Source organism: Taudactylus pleione, unplaced genomic scaffold (assembly GCF_031769625.1).
Source record: "Taudactylus pleione unplaced genomic scaffold, aTauple2 ptg000609l, whole genome shotgun sequence".
Classification (NCBI taxonomy): Eukaryota; Metazoa; Chordata; class Amphibia; order Anura; family Myobatrachidae; genus Taudactylus; species Taudactylus pleione.
This window is the reverse complement of record NW_028285011.1, coordinates 5,641,346-5,668,277: the sequence shown is the minus strand read 5'-3', so window position 1 is coordinate 5,668,277 and position 26,932 is coordinate 5,641,346. Positions and strand designations below refer to the sequence as shown.

General features: G+C 44.3%; 1 protein-coding gene and 1 long non-coding RNA gene across 2 annotated transcripts in view; one reads left to right on the top strand and one right to left on the bottom strand.

Moving 5' to 3' along the window:
• The window catches only part of TSGA10 (testis specific 10), a 101,416-nt gene that overhangs the window by 61,691 nt on the left and 12,793 nt on the right, over nt 1-26,932 (top strand). Inside the window, exons 11-17 of the mRNA XM_088454115.1 lie at nt 449-603; nt 1,568-1,614; nt 5,843-6,011; nt 6,196-6,306; nt 11,184-11,369; nt 12,858-13,067; nt 17,653-17,855. Of these exons, the coding sequence (XP_088310241.1) occupies nt 449-603; nt 1,568-1,614; nt 5,843-6,011; nt 6,196-6,306; nt 11,184-11,369; nt 12,858-13,067; nt 17,653-17,855 (1,081 nt within the window). The remainder of the gene's footprint in view (nt 1-448; nt 604-1,567; nt 1,615-5,842; nt 6,012-6,195; nt 6,307-11,183; nt 11,370-12,857; nt 13,068-17,652; nt 17,856-26,932) is intronic.
• Nucleotides 10,618-24,723, bottom strand: LOC148480597 (uncharacterized). Its single transcript, XR_015871960.1, has 3 exons — nt 24,661-24,723; nt 14,951-15,100; nt 10,618-12,244 (listed from the first exon to the last, which is right to left on the bottom strand). It is a non-coding gene; the product is annotated as an uncharacterized LOC148480597 (long non-coding RNA).

Sequence of the window (26,932 nt, the reverse complement as noted above, 5' to 3'; positions counted from 1 at the left end):
TTCTGGCGTCGGGCTAAAGGCAGGCATCGGGATTTTGAAGCCTATCTTTAATCCCGAGTAGGGATGTCGACGGCCGGCATACCGGTCGCCAGTAAATTAACTACATCCCGGTACACTTATAACAGGCAAACAGAGAAGAAAGGACAAACAAAGTTCTAAAGTCAATTAGTCCAGGTAATAACAGTAATCTCAGTATAACCCTAGGCTGGTTGCCCTATTGGCAAAATCAGAAAGATTCTCTAAATGCCAGAGCAATCTGATAATATGAGATTTGTATATCTGGCATATATAAGTTCTCCTTATGTACTCAACATTTAAATGAATGAAAGATAATTTAAGATGCTCACACAGGTTCCCCCAAATTCATAACTGTTATATGTTCCATCCATAATCAATGGTGTCTCTTTTTGCATTATCCTTGTATTCATGCTATATTTCTCATCCATAGAGGAAGAGTCAAACAGAAACCTTGTCCATCAGGAAGAAATGACAATACTCCAGAAAACCATAGCGGAGCTGGACAAGGAGAAGGATCATTTGTTATACAGCGTGGACCAGAAAGCTGAGAAGATTGCCTCACTGGAGGACAGCCTTGCTGTAAAAGTAAAGTGACTTTGTGTTGATGCAATATGTGTGTATTCTGTATGTATCCCTGCAGCAGTGTACTGCTAGAAGTTAAATAGTTTAATGTTGTTAAATCACCAGCTTATTTTCCACATGTTGCTGGAGAAACTCGCCTGTGTTACATACTTCTGAATTTTTAGCTTGCACTGATATAATTAGTGGTGCCCACAGGTCCTGTAAGAATAGACCTGTAGATCCCTATGCACAATATCACAAATCACAGTGGCCATGCTTCTGTCTTTATAGGAACATCCATTTTTATGCAGGGCAAGGGGGTGGCTTCTGCAAGAAATGTGAATGATGTGAGGATACTGAAGGATCAGGGTGTTAGTTATGAGAAGGAAGATTTCCACAGTAATGTACCAGATTGTGTGGAGATCTGCAAAGTTGTATTTTGTCTTTCAATTTCTCATCCTGTACTACTTATTACTTAAGGGGCATCTAGATTATTTTTGCTCCAAGTGTCATATTTATGTTGAATTTTCAAATGTCTTGGTAAAAGTTACTGCAGACTAGATGCATCTTATGAGTCTGGAATGAGAAAGCAGCATGCTGACTACATCCCTGGTAGGTATGCAGTTATGAGACCGGCGGACGCATGCCCGCTGGTCTCAATACCGACAGCATAATCCCGGCAAGGGATCTAACATGGGCGTCGAAATGCCGACGCCTTTGTTAATCCCGACGCCGGACCGAATAGTCCAACGCCGGGGGAAGTATAACGATTCCGTCAACAACATGTCATCACTGTACTTAGCCTACGTCCAAATGCCCCCACTTAGTTATGCCCATTTACCCACAAGTGGTGATGCAACTGAGATGTGTCAACTCAGAATCGCCCATAAATGCATATGCTCAGCAATGCTAGAAACCACAATGTCTGCCAGACTGCATCACCCCCTATGTTCCCTTAATATGCTGATAAACTTCTCTCTCTTTTCAGGAAAACACAATACAGCGCATGGTCAGAGAGATGGAAGAATCTGCACGGTAACATTTCATTATCAGTTTACATGTTGGAGTTCTGTGTCTTATTGTCAGATATAGGCCCGTTTTCAATCAGAGGCGAAAAGCCGTTTTCGCGTGTTTTTTCGCCGATGACGTCATTTCGCCAGCCGGAAAAGTATTGCCATATTCAATTTGAAAGACTTTCCGCTAGAAGAAAGTTTTGCCTATGAATAGCAGGTAGAAAAAAGTGCAGAATTGGGGTTTTGGGCTGCAACGTTGCGGGAACACCCGTGTAGCCTTCAGACAGTCCCCCAAAGGTAAACTGTGGTCAAAATAAAAAAAAAAAACACTTAAGGACACCCCAAAAAAAACTCACTTTGAATTTGGAGGCGAAAAAAAAAGTTGGGGGACAAAGTTAAAACTAGCGAACTTGACTCTGGGGGGGTCCCCAAGTATGCCCCAAGTGTTTTTTTCATTGCAGGAGCTTGCGGCAGGAGGATTTTTCACATTTTTTTAAACGTAACTTTAGCAACTTTTAAATATGCTGACCCCCATTTTCAAGTACCCCAAATTTGCTGGGATAAGTTATTTTCTGCAAAAAAATCTCCAGAATACTATTCTGCACCACTTATACAAAAACGCTATTTAGCAGCTATTGAGCCCGTTTAAAACCCCAAATACCTTCAGCAAACCAAATCGGGGGTACCATAGCTAACCCCCATGTCAGAGCATCTTTTGGGGGTGTCAAGCTGATTTCCCCAAATCTGACAGGACGATCCGCTTGTTCAAGTTTCGACGGGTCCCGTTTTCGCCTACTTTCAAAATTAATACGGGGATAAGCGGGCACGCGCGCTATACTTTTCCGCCTGCAAAACACGCGATGTAGGCGAAAAGTCCGGGAGGCGAAAAGTATCGCGGGTCCACTCAAATTGAATATAGCTCATAATTGGCAAAAGGCCTTTCATACTAAGAATGACATACATGCATTGCTTATCTTACACAATTGGTAAGGAAGACAACATATTACGCACCCTTAATTCCTGACAATTCAAAAGGAATTACGTTTTTCATAACACAATTTTGTAACTCTCCACTATTCTGTTGTCACTAGAACAGGTAATCAGATAATAGTATTATCCAATCTATAAACCATTGTTAGGGATATATTTTGTACACTGCAGGTGATTACTAATTGCAGCGAAATGACAATGTTACATACACTGATTTAACACAGTGTGTACTAATGGGCCCACTTTACAGCTCCTGTTCCCACATTTAGCACCACAGAAGTTTCCCACTAATATTGTGGTTTTGCACCTGATCATCAGATGGTCCGCCCATTGCACAGCACGGTGTAAGCCAAAACTCCAATCTTGGGTGATGTTTCTAAAAGTAAGAAGTGCGTCTAGGTGGCAGGAGAGGTGGATACATCTATTTCTATGGTAGCCAGGGCCGGCTCTAGGGGTGTTCGACCAGTGCGATCGAACAGAGGCACCACCCATAGAGGGCGCACCCCTCCCCAACATCCCGATTTCAGCGGGACAGTATTGTCCCGCTGATCCACCCATGGGCCGAAGTGGCCCGCAGATGGTCAAATTGGGAGGTTGAGGACCCCCCACCACCGCAGCTATGCGTTGGTGCCAGACCCCGGAGTGTGAATGGATGCCGTGCGTGATTGTAGCGCGCTGCTTACCAGGCCGGCACAGGGTGCTCAGATCCCTGGAGCCGGCCCTGATGGTAGCATATTGCTTTTATTTGCCTTATGCTTAGCTCATTAGAGTAATGGGACATTGGGACTGCCTTTATTTCATGTTGTTTGTTTTACCTTGGGCAAAGCGCTCCTAGAAGTAGCAATTCCATGTTAGAGGCACAAGATGTGGACAATTAATAGTAGAGGATGAGACCTGATCTCCTTCAGCTCAGCCCTATCTCTAAACTGAAGTGATTTTGTGACGTGGAAATAGCTGAGTGCCTCTCTGTCCAGCAAGGAACACATTCACCAATGCTCCCTATCCAATCCAACATTCTCACGCCACAAAATTAAATCTGGTTTTGCTCTGTTCCATACTTTGCAACAATAGCCTCGCTTTGCCCAAGTCCTCCTATTGGCTGCTGCAAACGCCTGTTTCTCAGCAAGTTGCCACCATCTTGCTATGTAAGTGTATGTTCTTGGCGGAATTCTAGATGCACTTGCAGAAATCAAGATACTGTCAAAGACGATTGTACTCTGTGCCTCAGCTGTTTTGCACTTGCCTATATGGGATACAATCCTTTTGTTTGCTCTGATTAGTGTAAATTAGATTTTATTTAAGTTAGTATTTTATTACTGTATTGTATGTGCAAGTTTTTTTCTGGACTTGTAGACATTGCATATTGTAAAAAACGATTTAATAATATAAACCGCTGAGTTCAATGACAAATTGCTTTGTACGTTTTTTACTTTATTTTTCTTGTAGTGTGGGCAAGGGGCAGGCTGGCAAAGTTTAGCCTGGGGACATGCCCAAAGCACTGGCCCATGAGTGGCAGCCCTAATTATTAACTATCAAGGTGGTACTCCCTGTTCTGGTAATACCATCCACAGATATGTCATCAGAATTAAAAAAAAATGCTTGATTCTTGGAATAAAGCTTTTGTTTAATGCAACACTATACCTCCCAACATGATTACCCTGCTATTTACTAAATGTAACTCACAGAGACAGCGGTAGTGATAACAGCTGTCCCATAGAGTTACTTCCCCGGCATATCGGAGGGGTCTTCGCATTTTGCTGCAAAGGGATGGGCCTAATGACACCCTGTCCCGCCCTCATCTACAACCTGCAGCTCCTGCATAGTAAGTGTGCATGTAATGTGTATCATATACATTATATATATATGTATATATATATTGCGTGCATGTAGACTGTATGGCTTTGTCTCTTACCTCTATGTTATTCTATGTGAACTGGATGGGGGCATCCGTGCTTTGACTCTGGCTGAAGTTCCTTATGGCTCCTCTTCTTGATGTGTAGGAAGTGGAGTTGGGGACACAGGAGGAGTAGGCTGGTATTGGAGGAGGAAGAGAAGGGGTGCTGGGTAATAGGTATTAGAGGAGACTCGGGCACAGGAGAAATAGGCTGGCATAGGAGGAGGGGGAGGGGTGCTGGGTATTAGAGGAGAGCCAGGGTCAGGAGTAGTAGGCTGGGACAGGACACAAAAGGAAGCCAGGTACCATCCTGTGTAATCAGGGCCGTAGAAACTGATTGGGACGTGGCCTTTTAGCGGAAGGCGTGGCCACGCCCCCTCAGAAAAAAAACTTTTTGCATTTTACACCAGTTTATGTGATTCCTTAAGAACATAAAATTGTTTCATTCACTATTGTCAATGCAGATTATTTGGGTAGTATTAGTGTTCAGAAAATCTCTGGCCCCTCACACCCAGGTTACGTCACCCCCATTTCTCATTCTATGGATGGACGTATGCAGGCAATACATTTAGCTTGCCAATCAACAATGCCATTCCAATCCGACGATCGTCAGTCTGATCCGCTGATCAGCTACTCCAATGATCGGCTATTTTTCTAGGAATAAGCTAAATCAAACATGTTAAAAGTCTCCCGACTTGCCAACTCCAATAATTTTGGGGTTGGAACCGTGAAATTAGATTGTCCAACATGTTGGATTTTCCAGATCACCTAACCCAGGCATCTGCAGAATGGGGAATTGCCCCAATAGATGCTAGATGTATGACCAGCTTGAGACGTAAGTATAGATTTTAAGGAGCCTATTTATCAAGCCTTAACTCATCGCCTCTTATCGGATGTGCTTTCCTGGAATGACCATCATAGTAAGTAGGTTAGAAAACACGTCCTTATTGCTGCTATAAGGGATGATAACTAATTGAGCAAAACATGTGGTGGTACATAAATAGGTTCCTAAATGCCTTGATCTACCATTTTGCTCTTTTTGGCGGTGGTCTTGCTTTTGGCCTCTATTGAACTGTCAGGTCTTCAAATTAAACGAAGCATGTGACGTATATTGTTATCTATAAAGGTATAACCTATGCTCATATATTAACTATGCAAGTACAATAATCCTATTTAAAAATATTTTCTTTATGTTATTGTATTTGTTTTACTTTATATCCTTCTATTGATTATGTAGGTATTTAAATACATGTTTAATAATGATGTTTATTTTAAGAATACATTTTTTTATTAGTTTTCTTGTAATTTTTATATAACAATACCCTTTTTTGTACTTTACAAATCCAGTTATTTAAATGTTTCTCAGGCAATCCTCTAAAACTGCCAACAGTCACGAGCAGGAGATCGGCCGGTTACGTCGGCAGCTGGATGAGATCAGTGATGAATTGTCTCGCACTGGACGGGAAAAGGAGATTGTAGTTCAGGAGAATTCTGGTCTCCATGATCAGTTATCCAAGAGCAAGGTAGAGATACAGGTAATGGATTAGTCGGTCTTCTACTGTACATACAGGGAATTTCTAGGCCATAGTAAAAAGGTTTCAGTCATCTTAGTCTATTGTTAAGTAAGTATAAGGTATTGTAGTCATGCAGTAAATAGAAATTAGGACAAGTGGATAAGAACAGGCATCTCAGTAACACATTGCTTTCTTTTGTCTCTAGACATTAACTCATAAACTGAAAGACTCCCAGAATGAACTTCAGGATATGAAGCTAAAACTCCAAGGTGCTAAGACAGATATTATGCGCCAAGAAAGTTTAATGGCTTCCAAAGTAAGTCAGTCTTTTCCTCACTCCCTGTTGTGTAGCATATACTGTCTGTGGCTGAATAATTTTTTGGCAACTGAGGATACAAAGTATTTGGTATCTTGATCTTCACATTATGTGGTGTATAAGATATAGTCAAAAGATTGACATTCATAATGTCGTCGCCAAAATGTCGACAGTTATGTTGACCGCCGGGACCCCAAAGACACAGCTGCAGCCGCCAGGCGCAGGAAAGTCACTGCTGGGCTACCAGGGACGATATGTCAACATTCTAACATGTTGACATTTCATCACTGTCTACATGATGAATGTCGACATGGTCAGCGTCAACATTGTGACCGTGTCGACATAATGAGTGTAGACTTCTGGTGCAGTGTAGTGTGAGGTATCTAGGGCTATGTAATGTGTGGTATCTGTTGCTGTGTAGTGTGTGATATCTGGGCGTGTGTATTGTGAGGTATCTGGTGCAGTGTAGTGTGTGGTATCTGGAGCTGTGTAGTGTGAGGTATCTGGGGCAGTGTAGTGTGAGGTATCTGAGGCTGTGTAGTATGTGATATCTGGGGCTGTGCAGTGTGTGATATCTGGGGCTGTGCAGTGTGTGGTATCTGTTGCAGTGTAGTGTGTGATATCTGGGGGTGTGTAGTGTGAGGTATCTGGGGATGTGCAGTGTGTGGTATCTGGTGCAGTGTAGTGTGTGATATCTGGGGCTGGGTAGTGTGAGGTATCTGGAGCTGTGTAGTGTGTGATATCTTGGGTTGTGCAGTTTGAGGTTTTCTGGGGCTGTGCAGTGTGCGGTATCTGTTGCAGTGTAGTGTGTGATATCTGGGGGGGTGTAGTGTGAGGTATCTGGGGATGTGCAGTGTGTGGTATCTGGTGCAGTGTAGTGTGTGAGATCTGGGGCTGTGTAGTGTGAGGTATCTGGGGCTGTGTAGTGTGAGGTATCTTGGGTTGTGCAGTTTGAGGTTTTCTGGGGCTGTGCAGTGTGTGGTATCTGTTGCAGTGTAGGGTGTGATATCTAGGGGTGTGTAGTGTGAGGTATCTGGGGCAGTGTAGTGTGAGGTATCTGGAGCTGTGTAGTGTGAGGTATCTGGAGCTGTGTAGTGTGAGGTATCTGGAGCTGTGTAGTGTGAGGTATCTGGGGCAGTGTAGTGTGAGGTATCCGGGGCAGTGTAGTGTGAGGTATCTGAGACTGTGTAGTATGTGATATCTGGGGCTGTGTAGTGTGAGGTATCTGAGACTGTGTAGTGTGAGGTATCTGGGGCTGTATAGTATGTGGTATCTAGGACTGTGTATTGTTTGGTATCTGGGGCTGTATATTATGGGGTACCTGGGGTTGTGTAATATTTTGTATCTGGGACTGTGTAGTGTTTGGTATCTGGGGCTGTGTAGTATTTGGTATCTGGCGCTGTGTAGTGTTTGGTATCTGGGGCTGTATACAAGTATGTGGAATCTGGGGTTGTGTAGTGTTTGGTATCTGGGGCTGTATACAAGTATGTGGTATCTGGGGTTGTGTAGTGTTTGGTATCTGGGGCTGTACATTATGGGGTATCTGGGGTTGTGTAGTATTTTGTATCTAAGACGGTGTAGTGTTTGGTATCTGGGACTGTGTAGTGTTTGGTATCTGGTGGTGTGTAGTGTTTTGTATCTGGGGTTGTGTAGTGTTTGGTATCTGGGGCTGTATATTATGGGGTATCTGGGGTTGTGTAGTATTTTGTATCTAAGACGGTGTAGTGTTTGGTATCTGGGACTGTGTAGTGTTTGGTATCTGGTGATGTGTAGTGTTTTGTATCTAGGGCTGTATATTAATGGGTATCTGGGGGAATGCAGTCAGGAAGCCGACGGTCGAAATGTCGACCGCTGGCTTCCTGACTGTCAAATCCCAGCAGGGTACTAATGACAGGTGTCAAAATCCAGACGCCTGTCAGTATACCTACGCCGGGAGCTCGACGCCCGGCATACCGAACAAAGGTAAGCCGAGCGGCAGGCGCGGACAGCCACGCGGGGGGGAGAGGGTTAGGTTAGGGGCTCCTGGGGGGGACTTAGGGTTAGGCACTCCCCCCTGGGAGACTTAGGTTTAGGCTGTGGGAACGGGGGGGGGTTAGGTCTCAGGCACTTGGGGGGGGGGTTTAGGGTTAGGCACCCCTAAAGGGGGGTTAGGGTTAGGCTGGGGGAGGGGGGGGGAGTATGGTTAGTTATACTTACCTTTTTAGTTGTTGGGATCTTCACTGCTGCCCGTCTTCTGGTGTTGGGATTTGAACGGGAATTTTCATACCGATCCCATCCCATCTGGGGTTGTGTAGTAATTTGTATCTGGGACTGTGTAGTGTTCGGTATCTGGGGCTGTATACTAAGTGGTTTCTGGGGTTGTGTAGTGGGTACCTGGGACTGTGTATTAAGTGGTATCTGGGGCTCTATAGTATGTGGTATCTGGGGTTGTGTAGTGTTTGGTATCTGGGGCTGCATAGTATGTGGTATCATCTGGGGTTGTGTAGTGTTTGGTATCTGGGGCTGTATAGTATTTGGTATCATCTGGGGCTGTGTAGTGTTTGGTATCTGGGGCTGCATAGTATGTGGTATCATCTGGGGTTGTGTAGTGTTTGGTATCTGTGGCTGTATAGTATGTGGTATCATCTGGGGTTGTGTAGTGTTTGGTATCTGGGGCTGCATAGTATGTGGTATCATCTGGGGTTGTGTAGTGTTTGGTATCTGGGGCTGCACAGTATGTGGTATCATCTGGGGCTGTGTAGTGTTTGGTATCTGGGGCTGCACAGTATGTGGTATCATCTGGGGCTGTGTAGTGTTTGGTATCTGTGGCTATATAGTATGTGGTATCATCTGGGGTTGTGTAGTGTTTGGTATCTGGGGCTGCATAGTATGTGGTATCATCTGGGGTTGTGTAGTGTTTGGTATCTGGGGCTGCATAGTATGTGGTATCATCTGGGGTTGTGTAGTGTTTGGTGTCTGTGGCAGCATAATATGTGGTATCTGGGGTTGTGTAGTGTTTGGTATGTGGGACTGCATAGTATGTGGTATCATCTGGGGCTGTGTAGTGTTTGGTATCTGTGGCTGTATAGTATGTGTTATCATCTGGGGTTGTGTAGTGTTTGGTATCTGGGGCTGCATAGTATGTGGTATCATCTGGGGTTGTGTAGTGTTTGGTATCTGGGGCTGCATAGTATGTGGTATCATCTGGGGTTGTGTAGTGTTTGGTACCTGGGGCTGCATAGTATGTGGTATCATTTGGGGCTGTGTAGTGTTTGGTATCTGGGGCTGCATAGTATGTGGTATCATCTGGGGTTGTGTAGTGTTTGGTATCTGGGGCTGCATAGTATGTGGTATCATCTGGGGTTGTGTAGTGTTTGATATCTGGGGCTGCACAGTATGTGGTATCATCTGGGGCTGTGTAGTGTTTGGTATCTGTGGCTGTATAGTATGTGGTATCATCTGGGGTTGTGTAGTGTTTGGTATCTGGGGCTGTATAGTATGTGGTATCATCTGGGGCTGTGTAGTGTTTGGTATCTGTGGCTGTATAGTATGTGGTATCATCTGGGGTTGTGCAGTGTTTGGTATCTGGGGCTGTATAGTATGTGGTATCATCTGGTGCTGTGTAGTGTTTGGTATCTGGGGCTGCATAGTATGTGGTATCATCTGGGGCTGTGTAGTGTTTGGTATCTGTGGCTGCATAGTATGTGGTATCTGGGGCTGTGTAGTGTTTGGTAACTGTGGCTGCATAGTATGTGCTATCTGGGGCTGTGTAGTGTTTGGTATCTGGGGCTGCATTGTATGATTGTACAGACTATTCTCTTCTACTGTAAGTAGGTCACAGGAATTCAGGGACTGATTTATTATGGATCGCAACTGCGAATGCAATAGCGATTACGCACACAGTTCATGTAACGGCGTTAAAACGCACTGGCGCGCCTGCGTTTCACTGACCACCCCCCCTGTCACCACCCACAAACGGCACTTCCTGTCAATCACTCTGCGATGGGTCTGCGTAGTCACCGATCGCAGTGGCTGGTTCGTCACACGCACTGCGATGCATGCGCAGAACGCAACAATCGGCCGATTGTGTCCCTATTAGCAACTGCGATCCTTGCTGAATCAGGCCCTCAGTACGTAATAGAAAACATGTAGGAATAAAGCAGGAATTTAGGAAGAGTAGAGTTTATTGCTTAATAGAAGCTATTAGAAGAGCTGTTGCACATCACTGAGAGCTAGTGATGATACACACACAGAATACACAAAGAATATACATTTTACCTGGGGCTTTGCTGGCCATACAATTTCACACACATATTGACAGAGGGTAATTCCGACCGCTATCTAGCACCTCCTCTCCAAAATAAAATTGGCTCCAAAGTGCATTCTGGGCTCCAGTGCTCCTTAGTGCCACGCTGCTGCAGCTGCCACCCACTGTACCACCAGGGATGGAGGAGGACCTTCTGGAAGAATATGTTGACACACTCTTCTGCCATTTCATTTAACTTCTTAGTTGCTGGAGCACATTCAGAGGCTGGGAGTGGGGACCTGCCACACTACCCATGTGTAACCTTTTCTTCTCTATACTGAACAGCTTTAGGATCTGGGTTATACCCTGTTGTACTGTAATATAGCTTACAGAATGGAAATCTATATCTCGCTTATCAGTACTAAGTATTTATTGATGACATTTAATCAATTCTTGACATGAACTAGAATGTCTAAGCAGTTAAATAGCTGCCATGCCACATTTACTTGTAGGCAGCAACCTTTTAACATCAAAAGTTAATATGTTTGTCTCCAGGAAGAGAATCCTTTGTCTTTATAAGCTTTTGAAAAATAATTAATTGGTATGTTCAAATGCAAAAAATATATTTGAAAAAGTAATTTATATATCACAGGAAAAAGAGAATCGAGAGCTTCTTGAAAATTATCGCAGATCCACATCTCAGGCAGAGACATGGGAGAGTAAGTTCCACCAATTGGAGAAGGAGTTTAGCTCGGTAAAGCTGGAACTCCTGGATGCAGAGTCTGAGCGTTGGAGGCTTAAAGAGAAAGTTGATTCCTTAGACTTGGAGTGTGAGCAAGTAAGATAACCCAATATGATTGGTTATCTATATTATTTATAAAATAGCCTGTAAACTGTTTATTTTATTTTAATCGCCTGCTTAAAGGGCAATTCACTTAATAATACCTATTTAAACGGCATCTGTTCGGAAAGTTTCATTACAACTGTTACCGCCACCATTTTTAGCATTGTTTGTCTGGGGTCCTTTTTATATGGGGAGCAGCTATGTTGCATATTTAAGTAAGAACACGCTTTAATTACCACTTGTAACTTTTGTTCAGTAATATACATGTGTGAGCTGTGCTGGGCAGAGGCTGTATATAGGGACATGAGGAAGTTACGCTGTACAGTAGCTATGATGGGTGTGAAATAGTTAGGCTGGGAACCAGTTGTATATGCTGGTCATGTGGCAGTGGTAGCACATGGCATGATATGAAGGTCACAGGTTGCATTAAGTAGAGTTGGGCTATATTTCTGGCCATGGTGCTAGTTTTGGGAGTCATGGGTCTTTAACGAACAATGGTTACGTTTCTGTATTCCACACATGCTATATAGCTTTTTTCCATATGGTGCATTAGTCAAGTTGTGAGCAGAGTCTATGGGTGAGATGATCAGTTGAAAGCAAATAGCCAGTAGATGCTCCCACATTACATGCACATTATTAAATGCATATATTCACCCAACTTGTAGAGTACACTTGGTAGTTATCATCATCAGTCTGTACTTGGTGCCAATGTATGCCGGGAAATAGGCATATTAATGCTTCCATCCAGCTCTACATAGTGCGCAGTTATGTCAACAGATCCTCTCTTTACTTTGCCTATGTGAGAAGGCACTGTCACTTTGTCCACCTCCGAAACACCACTAAATCACCCCCAATGTGTCCAGGTGAATCTGAGTATACAAAATTAAAACAAGAATACATTTAAGAATAAGAACACAAGACATAAGTAAAATGAAAATAAAATGTGCGCACAAAAAAAAACCCAGATAGTTACTAAATAAATTGGCAAATTCAAGTAAAATAAATAGCAGGCACAAAGCGATCATGTAACTATGATGTTGAGGGCCTATTATTTTTGTGCACAAGAGGGATTGATTCCCAGAGGCCAACCACTCACACATGGAGATAGGAGCAGAACATAGGACTATAATAGGTTTTTTGTCTCTAGGATATTTCAATCTGCAGTATAGTGGTATTGATCAGTCAGACCTTAGATTATATGGCACACAATTACCCACATTATCATTTGCAAACTTTAGGATCTGCTTCCACATCATCGCAATTACTGTAGGTTTTACACATAAGGTGGAGAAACAGTCCTGATACACCAACAGTTGGCTCTGTGGAGGATACTGTATATCCTGTGAGGTTTTATTATGTGAGTCTTGGTATGTCTGGTACATTCAGTCCATCTAAATTGCCTTCGCTCTTATAGTACTTCACTCCTAATAATATAGCAACTATTTAGTCACATAACTAATACTCCTATATTGTTTTCCTCAGCACATTAACTCAGAGCAGTCTTATAAGTCGCACATCAGTAGCTTGACAAAATCCGTTGCAAGGATGGAAGAAGAGCTGCAACAGGTTAAAGCAGAAAAGTCTTCCGCCCTCAGTGATCTGGCATCTACACGGGAGCTTTGTGTTAAACTGGATTCTGGGAAAGAAATGATAAACCGCCAGCTATGTGCTAAAACCCAAGATGTGGAAAGGGTATGTTACAGAAGCTAGTTAATAGACATAAGGTGAAATTTATCAAAGGGGGCAATTCAATTCAGCACAATGTTGAATAGCCCCGGGAAGGAGTTCCCGGAGCTATTCAGTTGACAGCGCTGTTTAGTCCAACTACAGGATTTCTTCTCGCAACATCTTGAGGTGCGAGCAGAAATTTAACTTGAGTGCAGGTCTGTTTTCCAGCCTAGTGCTGTGCCAATAGCCTCGCGGCCGGCACTTTAGTCAGAGAATGGCGGTTACCGCAACTAAACACCCAGCTTAAGGTGCGGTAACCGGCACTCTCTGACTTAAGTGGTTTTAGTTGGACTTAATAGCGCTGTCAATTGAATAGCTCCAGGAACTCCTTCCTGGTGCTATTCAGCATCACGCTGAATTGAATCACCCCCAAAGCTTCGAGAGAGATAAAGTACCAGCCAATCAGCTTCTACCACTTTACAGGATGTGGGGTTGATGTATCAAGCAGTGATAAAAGTGGAAAAGTTGCCCATAGCAACCAATCAGCATTGAGAAAGCATTTATCAAGTACTCTCTATAAAATGCTAGGTAGATGCTGATTGGTTGCTATGGGCAACTTCTCCTCTGGTCCACTTCTCCACTCTTTTCACTGCTTGATACATCAACCCCACAGCCTGTACAATGACAGATAGGAGCTGATTGGTTGGTACTTTATCTCTATCCAAGCTATTATAATTCTCCACCCTAACTTGCTTACTTTGAGCCCTCATTGCCAAGGTCGGACATAGTAGGGCGTTATTTTTCTTTTGCGCATGCGTCTATGTCATACTGCTCATGCTTCCAGATAGCTTGCACACCCAGTCGGAGTTGCGAGTAATACGCACGGTCTCAGAAATGTGTTGGAAATGTAGTGGGCGGTGACAGGGAGGTTGCTCAACAGACGGTTCATGGGAGAGTCACAGGCGTGTCACAAAAAGCGGATACAGAGACACTGAAATCACTCACATAGAAGGCCACACTTAGACAGAGAAACTGCACCTGCCATAGGGCTGGTGCAAGTCTCAGTGGTGCATCTACAGACTCACCACGCGGTATGTCAGCATCCAAAGTCCTTGCACATACAGGTGCATGGGTATACACCAGGGAAGGCTTTGTAACATCATTTGCATAAAGTTGTAGACGGGTGACTGACAAAAGATGCAAACACGGCTGCGTCTGACTCAGAATAAGCCCCTTTATCTGTAATTGACTATTAAATAAGTAACAATTAACAGTCTTACTAGAAGAGTTTGGGAACATATGGTTTGATGATATACATGACAAGTACCTTATTGTTACTCCAGCACCTGTTTCAATGGATTGGCTTTAAGGCTTTAACACTGGCTTCTCCTTTTTGTTACTTACTGTATGCGCAACTGTAATTTCATTACTGTCTGTTCTCATGATAAGTGATATTCATTAGCCCTACAAGAATGTTTGGATGCATACAGCATGCGAATTTAAGCATTACTGCATATGTCCGTCTGAATGGAACAGAACTTAGCCAGTTCTGTTTTTCCGTTAAATTGGGTGTTTTAGGATGGTAACTGGGTGATGATGATGTCATCGCATGGAGCCACTGTGACTTGTGGCGTGTGATTCTCAGTCATACGTATGGGGAAGGGAAGACTGTTTATGATGGATCTCTCATACATCTAGCATGGGGCTGATGCAAGTGCCGATACTAATGATGACGGTTGAAGCCGCTGGCTGGACCCCTTCATGCGCCCTACGTACATTAACGTAAGGTAGCAACTATGGGCACTTTGTGTCCAACTCATAATCAGCCCCGTAATCTAATTTGCTATATATCGCTTACTATATACAGTATATATGCAATAAAACATATGTCAAGGATATGCGCTTACTGATTTCAGAGCTGTCACAGCAAATATAAAATCCACACTGTGCTGCAGAAAACTTCTGGCATTTGTAGTGCACTAGGCTTCCAAAGTTGTTCAAGCCGCTGCTTTCCCTCTGCACTTTAAATCCTGTGACCTCTCCAGGAAAATAGGAATCTGGTTTAAAATAAGCAGAAAGGGAGCGCTATATAGTGCATTATACTTTTATTAAAACAGATAAAATCTCCAATAAACATTGAATGATCTAGAAGACTCGTACAAAGTCTCACCCTGTGTGGACTGGATGCCATATGGCATAAGTATAACAGACCCGGCACCCTCCTGCTTATCCCCTCGACTCAGGGATCCTCTCCACACGTGTATGAGCTCACCCACACGCTGGGAACACGTGGACGCCTGTGGACAGCCGGAGCACTGGAGCACTGTCAGAAGTACCTTGTCAAGCCCAGCCCTAATGCATTTCGTCGTTAGACTTCATCAGAGGGTGTGGCTTGGCAACATTATACAGGAATATTTAACATAGCTTTCCCCCAATAGCCAGCAAGTGGGTGTAATATAAAATGAAGAGTGACAGCTCACCTGGAAACTGTTTTAGCATTACCCAAGTCAATGTGTATGACACTTGCAGGTTCATATTCACATATACATGCTACAATCACATCCATGTTTTTTGAATATTTTCAACAGGATGAAATATATATTTGTATATAACAACAATTGACACATTCAGTGACACAGTACTACATATATCTCATCATATTATAAAGAATCAGGTTAATGAGTGGAATTCATATCTGCATATATAAATTGGCTGGATTTCCGATAACCAAATGGTACCTCGCAAACTTAACTGGATACACACATGTAGCTGCCTTTACATGGCAGCTCTCAACCTAGTATGAAGTTAAATACAACCATGTGTTAAGAGGTTTTCTTGGATGGTTCTCTAAAAGAGTACCATCTAACACTATGTCAATCTTGACAATTCCTTTTTTCTAGAATCAACCCTACTCAAAGCAGTATGAATTCCACACATTATTTAACAAAATAAATAGATTAAATGTTTTTTCCAATCCAATCCCTTAAACGCCTTCAGGGCATGAATAGACGGCCCTTCATCAACCTAAAATAAATGGGGTGATCTCATACACTTCGTTTAAACCATTGAGAATTAATGTATTTAATGTTAGAATCCAGAATGTTTCCCTTTTCAGCAATAATTTATATTATATATATATATATATATATATATATATATGTGTATGTGTGTGTATCACTGATGACAAAAGATAATACAGTACAGAACGTATGTCTATTGCTTACTAAGCCACTGCAAAACCTCTTGTCATTCCAGTAAATAGCCATTTCACTATACTCAGAGGTAATGGCCTACTATGGAGCTTTATGCTGGGTACACACTGGCAGATCGGCCAATATGTACCAGCGATATGTCTGTGAACTACGTCGTTCACAGACATATCGTGTCGTCTGTGCTGCACAGCCGATGGCAGATATATCTGTCCATCGTGCTGTGTGTACAGGCGATCAGCTGACCACTCGTACACTTGCAGCAGCAACCGCGGGGACCCACTGACTGCTGGAAGATGATGGTTGGTCAGTGTGTATGAACAACCATCATCTGCAGATATGTGTGCAGATCACTTGAGACATTACTGCTAGGTGTGTACCCAGCTTTAGAAATCACTAAATCTCATTATACAATGTAGAACAACATTAAGCTACCTGTAGGTCACCGCTTGTTATGAGGCTGTTTATTACAGTATACAGATGTGTCCTCATAACCTAGCCTCAATGGCGGCAATTGAATTGTTTATACAGCAGCTATTTTTTTTAGGGTACCCGACAGAGCAATTCAGTTGTTTGGGTGCGATAGCCTCAGGGCTGTTTGGTGCAATGGCAGCAATGGTGTATGAGGAGGACACATCTGTATGTGCCAGTCACAGGCATACTGGAACTTGTAGTTGCACCATAGCTGTAGAGCCACAATTTGTCAACTGCTATTGCAGAGACTATTGATGCTGAATTATAAAGGAGACAGGCATATTGGGAAACCAGTAAATTACTTTTTTCTTAGAAATATTCCAAAATAGCAAGATTGAAATAGAAGGAGGGGTAACTATGTGGGGAACAGTCATCAGTAAAATAAGGGGTACTTGTGTACTTTACGGACTCATTACAGAGAGATCCCAATGAATGTTATCAATGGTACTTGTGTACTTTACGGACACATTGCAGAGAGAACCCAATGAATGTTATAAATGGTACTTGTGTACTTTACATACACAAGTACTGAAAGTTGTCGCCACCTAAAGAAGAAAGTTGACCCCTCCTGGGCTCGGTGGCTCACTACGCTCACCACAAGGTTATATTCCACTTCTATGCCCACTTGGATGGTAGGGAATGACGCTGGACACTGGGAATGACGCTGGACACTGGCTGATGACGTCAGGTTCCTCTCTGTGAAGGGGATTTAGACATTACCATGATTGATAATAATAATAATGAGTGTAGGACACTTGGGTTCTCTCTGCAATGAGTCTGTGAAGTACACAAGTACCAAATAAGGAATTACATTATGAACTAGAATAAACCACAAACAAAATATATGATGAACATGAATGTCTGTCAACAATGAGTCGTTTACTGTAAACTCAAGTGTATTTTCTCCTGTTCTACTGTATGTTCAGCTTCAGCAGGAGCTAGAATCCACCTGCTCAGAGGTAGAACTCCTGAGGAAGCAAATAGCCACCGAAAGAATTACTGTAAAGAACCTGGAGGCACTTCTGGCATCAAACCAAGAGAAGGAATTTAAATCGGAAGTACGGGTTCAGGAACTAGACTCAGAGCTTCAGCTGCTTGGAGACAGACTAATGCTGGCAGAGAGCAAACTGTAAGTAAAAATACATTCTATGCAGAACAAGGATATGTGTTGTTGATACCTTGAAAAAGCCCAGATTTTACAAAGGCATTTTGATGTGTATAAACAAATACATTTTGGCTTAATAAGATTCATCCTTTCACTTACAGTAAAGGTGCCTACACACTTACCGATCTGCACACGATCCGACATTGTGTACGATTTCCCTTTAAACGCCAAATCGTGTGCAGAGCTGCCGGGGAGGAGTTTCAAGTGTCCAATTTACAAACGATCTATCGTGCATCCAAACTTTTTCCAGTGCATTTGTGTCCCAGATTGGCAGGCCTGCCCTACAGCACGGCAGATCTGACGATGCGATGAGCGTCCCCTCTGGTCACACATCGCATCATGCGACCAGCGGGGACGCTCATTGCATCGTGTTCGTGAGTGGGTACTCACAATTTGGGCATTTTTTACACGATCTGTTGTTCTGATGCGTCGGAATCGGCCAGATCTTGTAAAAAATTTGGTAAGTGTGTAGGCACCTTAAGGGTTAATTTTTCCACACACAGATTTTGAATTTTTAAGATATTCCACCACTGGATCAATGTTGTGGGTTATGTATTCAAACCTGGCGTTAGTAATCCAGATCTTAAAATACCAGAATTTTGTGGTTCATTGAAGGCAATACCGGGAGACTTCACCACCTAAAATTGGTAGATGCATTGGAAACATGTTGGATTTACTCCAATTAATTTGGAGACCCGATTATCGACTGAATTTGCTCTCCTCCTCCAGGAGAGTATCGAGTGACCATCCACATCAACCAAGAACAAAAGCATATCATCAGCGTATAGGGCAAGTTTATCGATAGTGGCAACATTTGCTGGTAGGCCAAAAATAGTTGAATGGGCTCTAATGAGACAAGACGCTTAATGGTAACACAAATAGTGCAGGTAATAAAAGGCAATCTTGTGCCCCTCTCAAAAGCTAAAGAACTTGAATAATTACCAGTAACAGTGATCTGTGCTGCAGGGGTTGAATACAACGATCAGAAGTAATTAATAAAGCTAAGGATAATGTCAGAATATTTCATAACTTCCCGAAAAAACATCGACTTCACTAAGTCAAATGCCTTGGATTCATCTAAGCACGTGAGTGGGACATCTGTAGGTGTCTTAAAACACATCTGAGTTTAGATATTTCCCAGGCATGAAGCTCGTTTGATCAGGTTGGACTATTTGGGTGATAAGGACGCTAGAAACCTTGGCCAGTATTTTAACATCCATAGCAAGGAGTGAGATAGGATGGCATGTTTGTGCAGAGTAAATCTTTTGTTTTGGGTTCATAATGATAACCCTGAAAATTGTACTCAGTTCTCTGGCTGATTCCAAAGGTATTTGATATCCGATTTAAAAAATAATATAACTAGCCTATTTTCATGTATTCTGGTGAAATGCAAATGTTTCTTTCACCTGTGGGTGACATTAGGATATATTGGGTTATAGGTGGAGTTGGAGGAGTCTGGGCACCAAAAGGTTAAGTTTTGCACAGCCTGGGGTTATCAAAAGTTACAAAATATTCTGGTGTATAAAATAACTAATGGCAGGGTCTTGTCAATCGCATGAACTCCTGATGATAATGTTGGCAGCCTGGAATCAAATACTGATCTCACATGGTTTCCTGGTGTGACGGTATGATGCTCTTCATGATATATGAAGCTGAAATCTTAAGTTGATCCCCTGCGTTATGCACAAGACAGCAGACGGCGAGAGAAAAAACCAAATAACAGTCCACAGGTGACAAAGCAAGATATATTCTATGTAGTTGGAACCAGAGAGGTTGTAAATCAGCACTTAATAGTTCAAAGAGTTGTTTGATGTGTATATAAATGAAATCTATCAGATATCAGTTGAAAATCTGGGTTCGTTGGATGAATGATCAGATAGATGGCAGGAGAATGGGAGTTATGCTGCAGAGCTTACAGCATTTTTATCAAGCCACGCTCCCTTAAAAAAGGAGAACATTTAAATTCCCACTTTGTGCAGGTCCGAATCTTCTTGAGGTCTTGCGCTCCTTGATTTTAAATTGTATTATTATGGCTTTAAGGTAGCCCTACTTTGGGAGAGGATGGGCTTTACAGGTGGGCAAACGGGGTCCACTTTTCCCCTCTTTAAATTCTGCATGCTGCAACAACACAATCTAGAAGTTCTTCTCCCCTCCTCTCATAAGTGTTCCTTATTTGGAATAATGTAAAGTAATGAGTTAAATTCCAGATATTACATGCTCTGTCAGATTTCAATAAATTAATTTTTATGTCCTGATTAGTATTTATGTCACTCCTCTCCAATTATTTGAAATGGGCAGGCGAACCTTCCCAGAACACCCCAGATGTGGTGGATCTCTCATGTTCTTATACATATCCTAATATGGAAATCTATCAATTTAACTTTACATCTTTTAAAGTGATAATAGCTCAACATTAGATGGCAGACTGCCCTCCCCATTTTCAGAATTCTTCTGGTAAATACTTGTAAGACTAGGGTGGTATCCAATTAGCCCCAGACATTGTTCGGGGCCTAATGGATAGCCGCGATCGGCAAAGAGTAGGGATTTTTTACCTATTATCCCCGTTTTTCACAAATGTTTTTTTTCTCCCGAAAACACATAGGACTCGTGATAAGCTTGTGGACTTATGTGTTTTCGCCATTTAGGTGGTGAAGAAACGGCACTTAGCGTAGATTGTTTTTCGGGACACATCAGGTCTCTAAAAATATCCACGATAAGTGCTGGCGTCATCATTATCGGCGCTGCTATCTACAAGATACCAGCGCCGATAGCCTGGGCCATGTACGAACGGTCATATCTACAGCGATGTCCCTGCTGCGGCGGCTGCCGGCTCCAGGATGCATGCGGGGATCTCGCGATACTTGCGAGATCCCGCACATGCTCAGTGGAGCCAGCCGGGACTGACACACAGCGCGTCAGCACTCGGCTGATGCACTGTGGTCTCTAGCGGGTAACGCCGGAGGGGGGAGTTAACGCTCCCCCTCTCTGGCCGATGAGATGTTCTTACATCTCATCGGTAGTGCTTCCTGCTTTGCCTCAGTAAAGTGCCGCTATCATACATCTACCGCAATAAGACAAAGTAAACAATATACCACTTGCAATACCATACAAGGCATATGCTAAAGGATAATCCAGCATCACAAACATGTTGGACAGGCAAAAGATAAATAACACAAAGCAGCATGTTGATCCATTTTTCAGAATTGGTAAAAGTAAAAGAGAAGGGGGTGGAAGTGGGGGGAGATCCAGGAGGGCCAGCCTGTGACAGCTAGAAGTGAGAGACTGGGGTAGATGTATGATAGCGGCACTTAACGTGCCGCTATAACGCTTCCCGCTTCGCCTCTTTACTGAGGCGAAGCAGGAAGCACTACCGATGAGATGTATAAACTTCTCATCGGCCCTCCGGCGCTACCCGCTAGAGACAACAGCGCGTCAGCCTATTGCTGACGTGCTGTATGTCAGTCCCGGCCGGCTCCACTGAGCATGCACGGGATCGCGCAAATATCGCGAGATCCCCGCATGCAGCCTGGAGCCGGCAGCCGACGCAGCAGGGACAGCGCCATAGTTGCCAAGTCTGCTTATAAAAACTGGAATTGGGCTTGTTTTTTTAGCAAGTTGCTTGTTTTTTTAGCAAGTTGCTTGTTGCTTGTTTTTCGGCTTGTTCTTTTAAGGTTGCTTGTTTTTAGGCTTGTTTTTTTTGTGTGTGCATTTCCGAGGCACCCCCGGAGGTAAGTAAATGTGTGTTTTTTGCTCTGGTAGTGACTGAGGGAGGGGGGAAGGTTGTGTCTGGGGAATAGAGGGAAGTAGCTGGAGGACAGGGTGAAGTTGGAGGGGGCAGGCAAGAGGGAGAAGTAAACTAGATGATAGAAATGAGGTAGGTACATGGGGGCGAGTAAAAATGCCTGAGACTGTTAAAAAGAGTGGATAATGAAATTAGACAGGTGACAGGAATGAAGGAGGTAAAGAAGAGGGGTGAGAGAAATGCGGAGAAGAGTCAGGTAAAGGAAAGGTGGGTACACACTAGACCAGGGGTGGGGAACCTTTTTTCTGCCAAGGGTCATTTTGAGATATATATAACATTATTTGTGGGCCCGGTGCATTCCACGTCCCTCCGTGTGACATCTCATGTGGGCGGGGACACAATCGCCGGTGATTACAGCAATTCCTAGAGCATCCTGAGGACGCTCCGGGGAGCTGTAAGTGCAGCGGTGTGACCATCTGAAGTCTCCTAAGGATGCTTCAGGCGGCACTGCTTCATAAATTCTGACTGCAGAGTGCCATTCTATGCACCCTGCTAGCCAGATGAGGCTAGCAGAAAAAAAGCTCAGAGGGCCGTACCAAATGATTCCGGGGGCCTTATACGGCCCCCGGGCCTGAGGTTTCGCATCCCTGCACTAGACAATATGTCGCCTGATCCTGCTAATTGGGCTGACATATCGTCCACATCGGCCAGTGTGTATCCACTATGTGTGATCCTGTGCACTCCTGCGGGTTGTCCATCGGGGTCGTTCCATCGACCTGCATGTATGGCCGATGTAACGACCCAGATGCCGACACTGGTATAGTGGATGGAGCTGGTGCCCGACATATCGGACATATGGTCACCACATCATGCAGTATGTATCGACCGCCTGATATATATTGCATGGTCGGGCATCGCATCGCTGGATACACACATCAGCAAGTGTGTACCCAGCTGCAGACTGGCAAGGGAATGAGGTATGAAAAGAGGGAGGAGGTAAATATATGGAGGCTGGTGTAGAGGGAGAAAAGCAATATAGGCTGATGTGCATACACTAAAATATTTAAGTTAGAGAAGAGGGCGAATAAAGGAAGTTAGGCAGGTGGAGAGTGAGGACAAAGAGACACCCTCATAAATTGGGCTTTTTAGGATTGGTTTGGGCTTGTTTTGGGCTTGTCTTTTACTTATAGGTTGCTTGTTTTCCATTTCAGAGTTGGCAACACTGGACAGCGCTGTCCCTGCTGTGGGGATAGGCTAGCGCCAGGCTCTAGCTGTCGTCAACGACAGCCACAGCAGGCCGAACGGTCAGGCGATATGACCGTTCGTACATGGCCCAGGCTATCGGCGCTGCTATCTTGTAGATAGCAGCGCCGATAATGACAGGGGCGCATAGCACCCCTGTCATTTACCGCTCAGACCCCCAAACATACATCGGGGAGAAGCGGTATCAGCGCACATAACGTGCGCTGACACCGCTTCTGGGCTTCATACATCTCCCCCACTGTCTCCACTCTGTTGCTAACTGATAGCCGAAACAATATATCATATTATTTTGTTCTGTGAGACAGAAACATAATCAACACCAAGCTTATCACGTTTTTCATTTCTTATACCACTTTCAGATATAACATTCTGGCTTCAATCTGGCGTGGACCCAGAACACTGAGCGCGGGTTGAAGCCGGGCAACCCTTTTCACACCAAGGGGGATATTCCCGGGTTACTCCCGGGTCGTCACTCTTCACACTGGACCAGGGTCTTGAAGTGACACGGGACTTCCGGCATTCAGTGGGTGCTTGGAGATGATCTCATCTCCAAGCGCCTCTGTCCCCGGCCAATCAGTTTGTTTTAGGCGTGACCAGGGTCTTCAAGACCATGGTCGCACCTTTCACACTTGAGCCGGGTCGTGGACCCGGGTTGCAAGTCCCGGGAAGAACCCTGCTAGCTAGCAGGGTCGCGGACTCAGGACTGTCAACTTGGCTCGCACCTTTCAGATTTACATCATCCCCGGGTTGATGCGCGTTCGCACGCAAAAACCCGGGTTTTAGGCTTAAGTCTGAAAGGGGTATCAGTCAGTACCACCAAGGTGATCTCGCTTGCACATACCAGCAGTATACAAGCTTATACACATTTTATTTTGTTCTTACATATAAAGAGCTGGGGGCTGTATTTTCACAGATCTCCGACGAGTCCTCACTAGCCACTGTCTTTCCCATGCCTGCATCCTAAGCTAGTTCATGGGACCATCTGTGTAGGCTGAATTTCATGTCTGCCTAGTATTACCTAGCATACCTTTAGATAAAGCAGGGGCAAACGCAGGATTTGTAAGGGGGGGTTTCTGTATGTATGTATGTATGTATGTATATGTATATATATATATATATATATATATATATACATACATATATATATATATATACATACATATATCAACCCACATGCCCGTCACACATGGATAAGTTAAATTTTTGCAATGTATTGTGTAAGTATAGTTGTATTAGCAATTTGGACTGCCGCCCTCCTCCCCTCCCGCACACATACACTCAGAGCAGGTTACAGACACTTGCACTGCACATTACACACAGACATTTACATTGCAGATTACACACACTTACACTGCACATTACACAGACACACAATGCAGATTACACACAGGCATTTACACTGCACATTGCACACTGACACACTGCACATTACACATTACACACTGCACATTACACACAGACACTTACACTGCACATTATAGACTGCACATTACACACATACACACTGCACATTATACACATACACACACTGCACATTATACACATACACACACTACACATTACACTGCACATTACACACAGACACAGAGCACATTAGACACAGACACTTACACTGCACATTATACACATACACACACTGCACATTGCACACTGACACACACTGCACATTACACACAGACACCTTGCACTGCACATTACACACACTCGGACTACAGACCATCTCCCCCCACACCCATGGTATAAACAGAGCTGGGAGTACAGTACCTGTGAGATGAACTTGTTTGTGCCAGTGGCTGTGCTAATTACATGCTGCCCGGAGTGCAGATGAGGAGGAGTGCAGTGAGTGACATCACCGGCACTCAAAGGCACAAAGCTCTCTGTCTCACTTTAAAAAAAAAATAAAAAAAATACTTGTGTGCTGCGGGGATGGATTGGCCTGGCAGGGGGGTTTCTAGGTACTCAGAAACCCCCCCTGCGTGCGCTACTGTAAAGTGTAGTGTATCTGCTAACCAGTGTGTTTTACAGACTGTGTTATATGTAATTATTGTTTATATATTTAAATATTTCATAGAATAGATAAAAATGCAAAACATTGCAGTGAGATGTGGCAAATATCATTATATGTGAACCATTTCCCTATCTACACAACAATTATCAAGTAATACATTGTCAAGTGCTATTGTTAAATTCTTGTTAGTATCAAAAAGACTGGTCATATTAAAACTAAAGCTGCCCATCCACTAGAAGACAGGCAAAAGACAGCACGATTATGACACTGTAATCGTGCAGTCGTTTGTCAGTCTGTGATGTGTCTACACTGAACGAGCAGTTACCGTCAGGTTGACGTTATCGTCAGATTGACCAGCATGTTTGCCCAATGACAGATGTCTAAACGACCAGTGGGCACGTGCATCGCTGGTTGTTTTAGAAATTTTTTAAACAATCTGCAAATGATTTTCAAACGATTATCTCACGATATCGTTATCGTTCAATTGCTCATTTTAATTGTCTAGTACAGGGGTTCCCAACCACGGTCCTCAAGGCACACTAACAGTTCAGGTTTTAGGGATAGCCATACTTGAGCACAAGTGACTTATTTAGTACCTCAGTTATTTTGATTTAACCTGTGCTCGAAGTGGAAATTTTTAAGTGGGGGTATGGAAATTTTAATTGAACCCCACTCTCCAAGCTTTAGGGATTTTGATAATAAGATTCAGTCTCTGCTTCTATCTAAACCCCTGCACCTCTCACTGCGTAGTGTTCTCCCACCCCCCTGCATCTCACACTGCCTACTTCCCTCACTCACACCCTGCATCTAACATTGCCTACTTCCAGCTCCCACATGCTGCACCCCACACTGTTTCCCTCTCCCACACCCCACACTATGTGCTTCCTTCTCCCACACCCTGCACCCCACACTACCTACTCCCCACTCCCACTACCTGCTTTCCACACCCTGCACCCCATACTACATACTCCCCACTCCCACTACCTGCTTTCCTCTCCCACACCCTGCACCCCACACTACCTACTCCCGACTCCCACTACCTGCTTTCCTCTCCCACACCCTGCACTCCACACTACCTACTCCCCACTCCCACTACCTGCTTTCCTCTCCCACACCCTGCACACCACACTACCTACTCCCCACTCCCACTACCTGCTTTCCTCTCCCACACCCTGCACCCCACACTACCTACTCCCCACTCCCACTACCTGCTTTCCTCTCCCACACCCTGCACCCCATACTACATACTCCCCACTCCCACTACCTGCTTTCCTCTCCCACACCCTGCACCCCACACTACCTACTCCCCACTCCCACTACCTGCTTTCCTCTCCCACACCCTGCACCCCACACTACCTACTCCCCACTCCCACTACCTGCTTTCCTCTCCCACACCCTGCACTCCACACTACCTACTCCCCACTCCCACTACCTGCTTTCCTCTCCCACACCCTGCACCCCACACTACCTACTCCCCACTCCCACTAACTGCTTTCCTCTCCCGCACTCTGTACTCCACACTACCTGCTTTCCTCTGCCACTCCCTGCACCCCACACTACCTACTCCCCACTCCCACTACCTGCTTTCCTCTCCCACACCCTGCACCCCACACAACCTACTCCCCACTCCCACTACCTGCTTTCCTCTCCCACACCCTGTACTTCACACTACCTGCTTTCCTCTGCCACTCCCTGCACCCCACACTACCTACTCCCCACTCCTCCTACCTGCTTTCCTCTCCCACACCCTGCACCCCACACTACCTACTCCCCACTCCCACTACCTGCTTTCCTCTCCCACACACTGTACTTCACACTACTTGCTTTCCTCTGCCACTCCCTGCACCCCACACTACCTACTCCCTACTCCTCCTACCTGCTTTCCTCTCCCACACCCTGCACCCCACACTACCTACTCCCCACTCCCACTACCTGCTTTCCTCTCCCACACCCTGCACCCCACACTACCTACTCCCCACTCCCACTACCTGCTTTCCTCTCCCACACCCTGCACCCCACACTACCTAC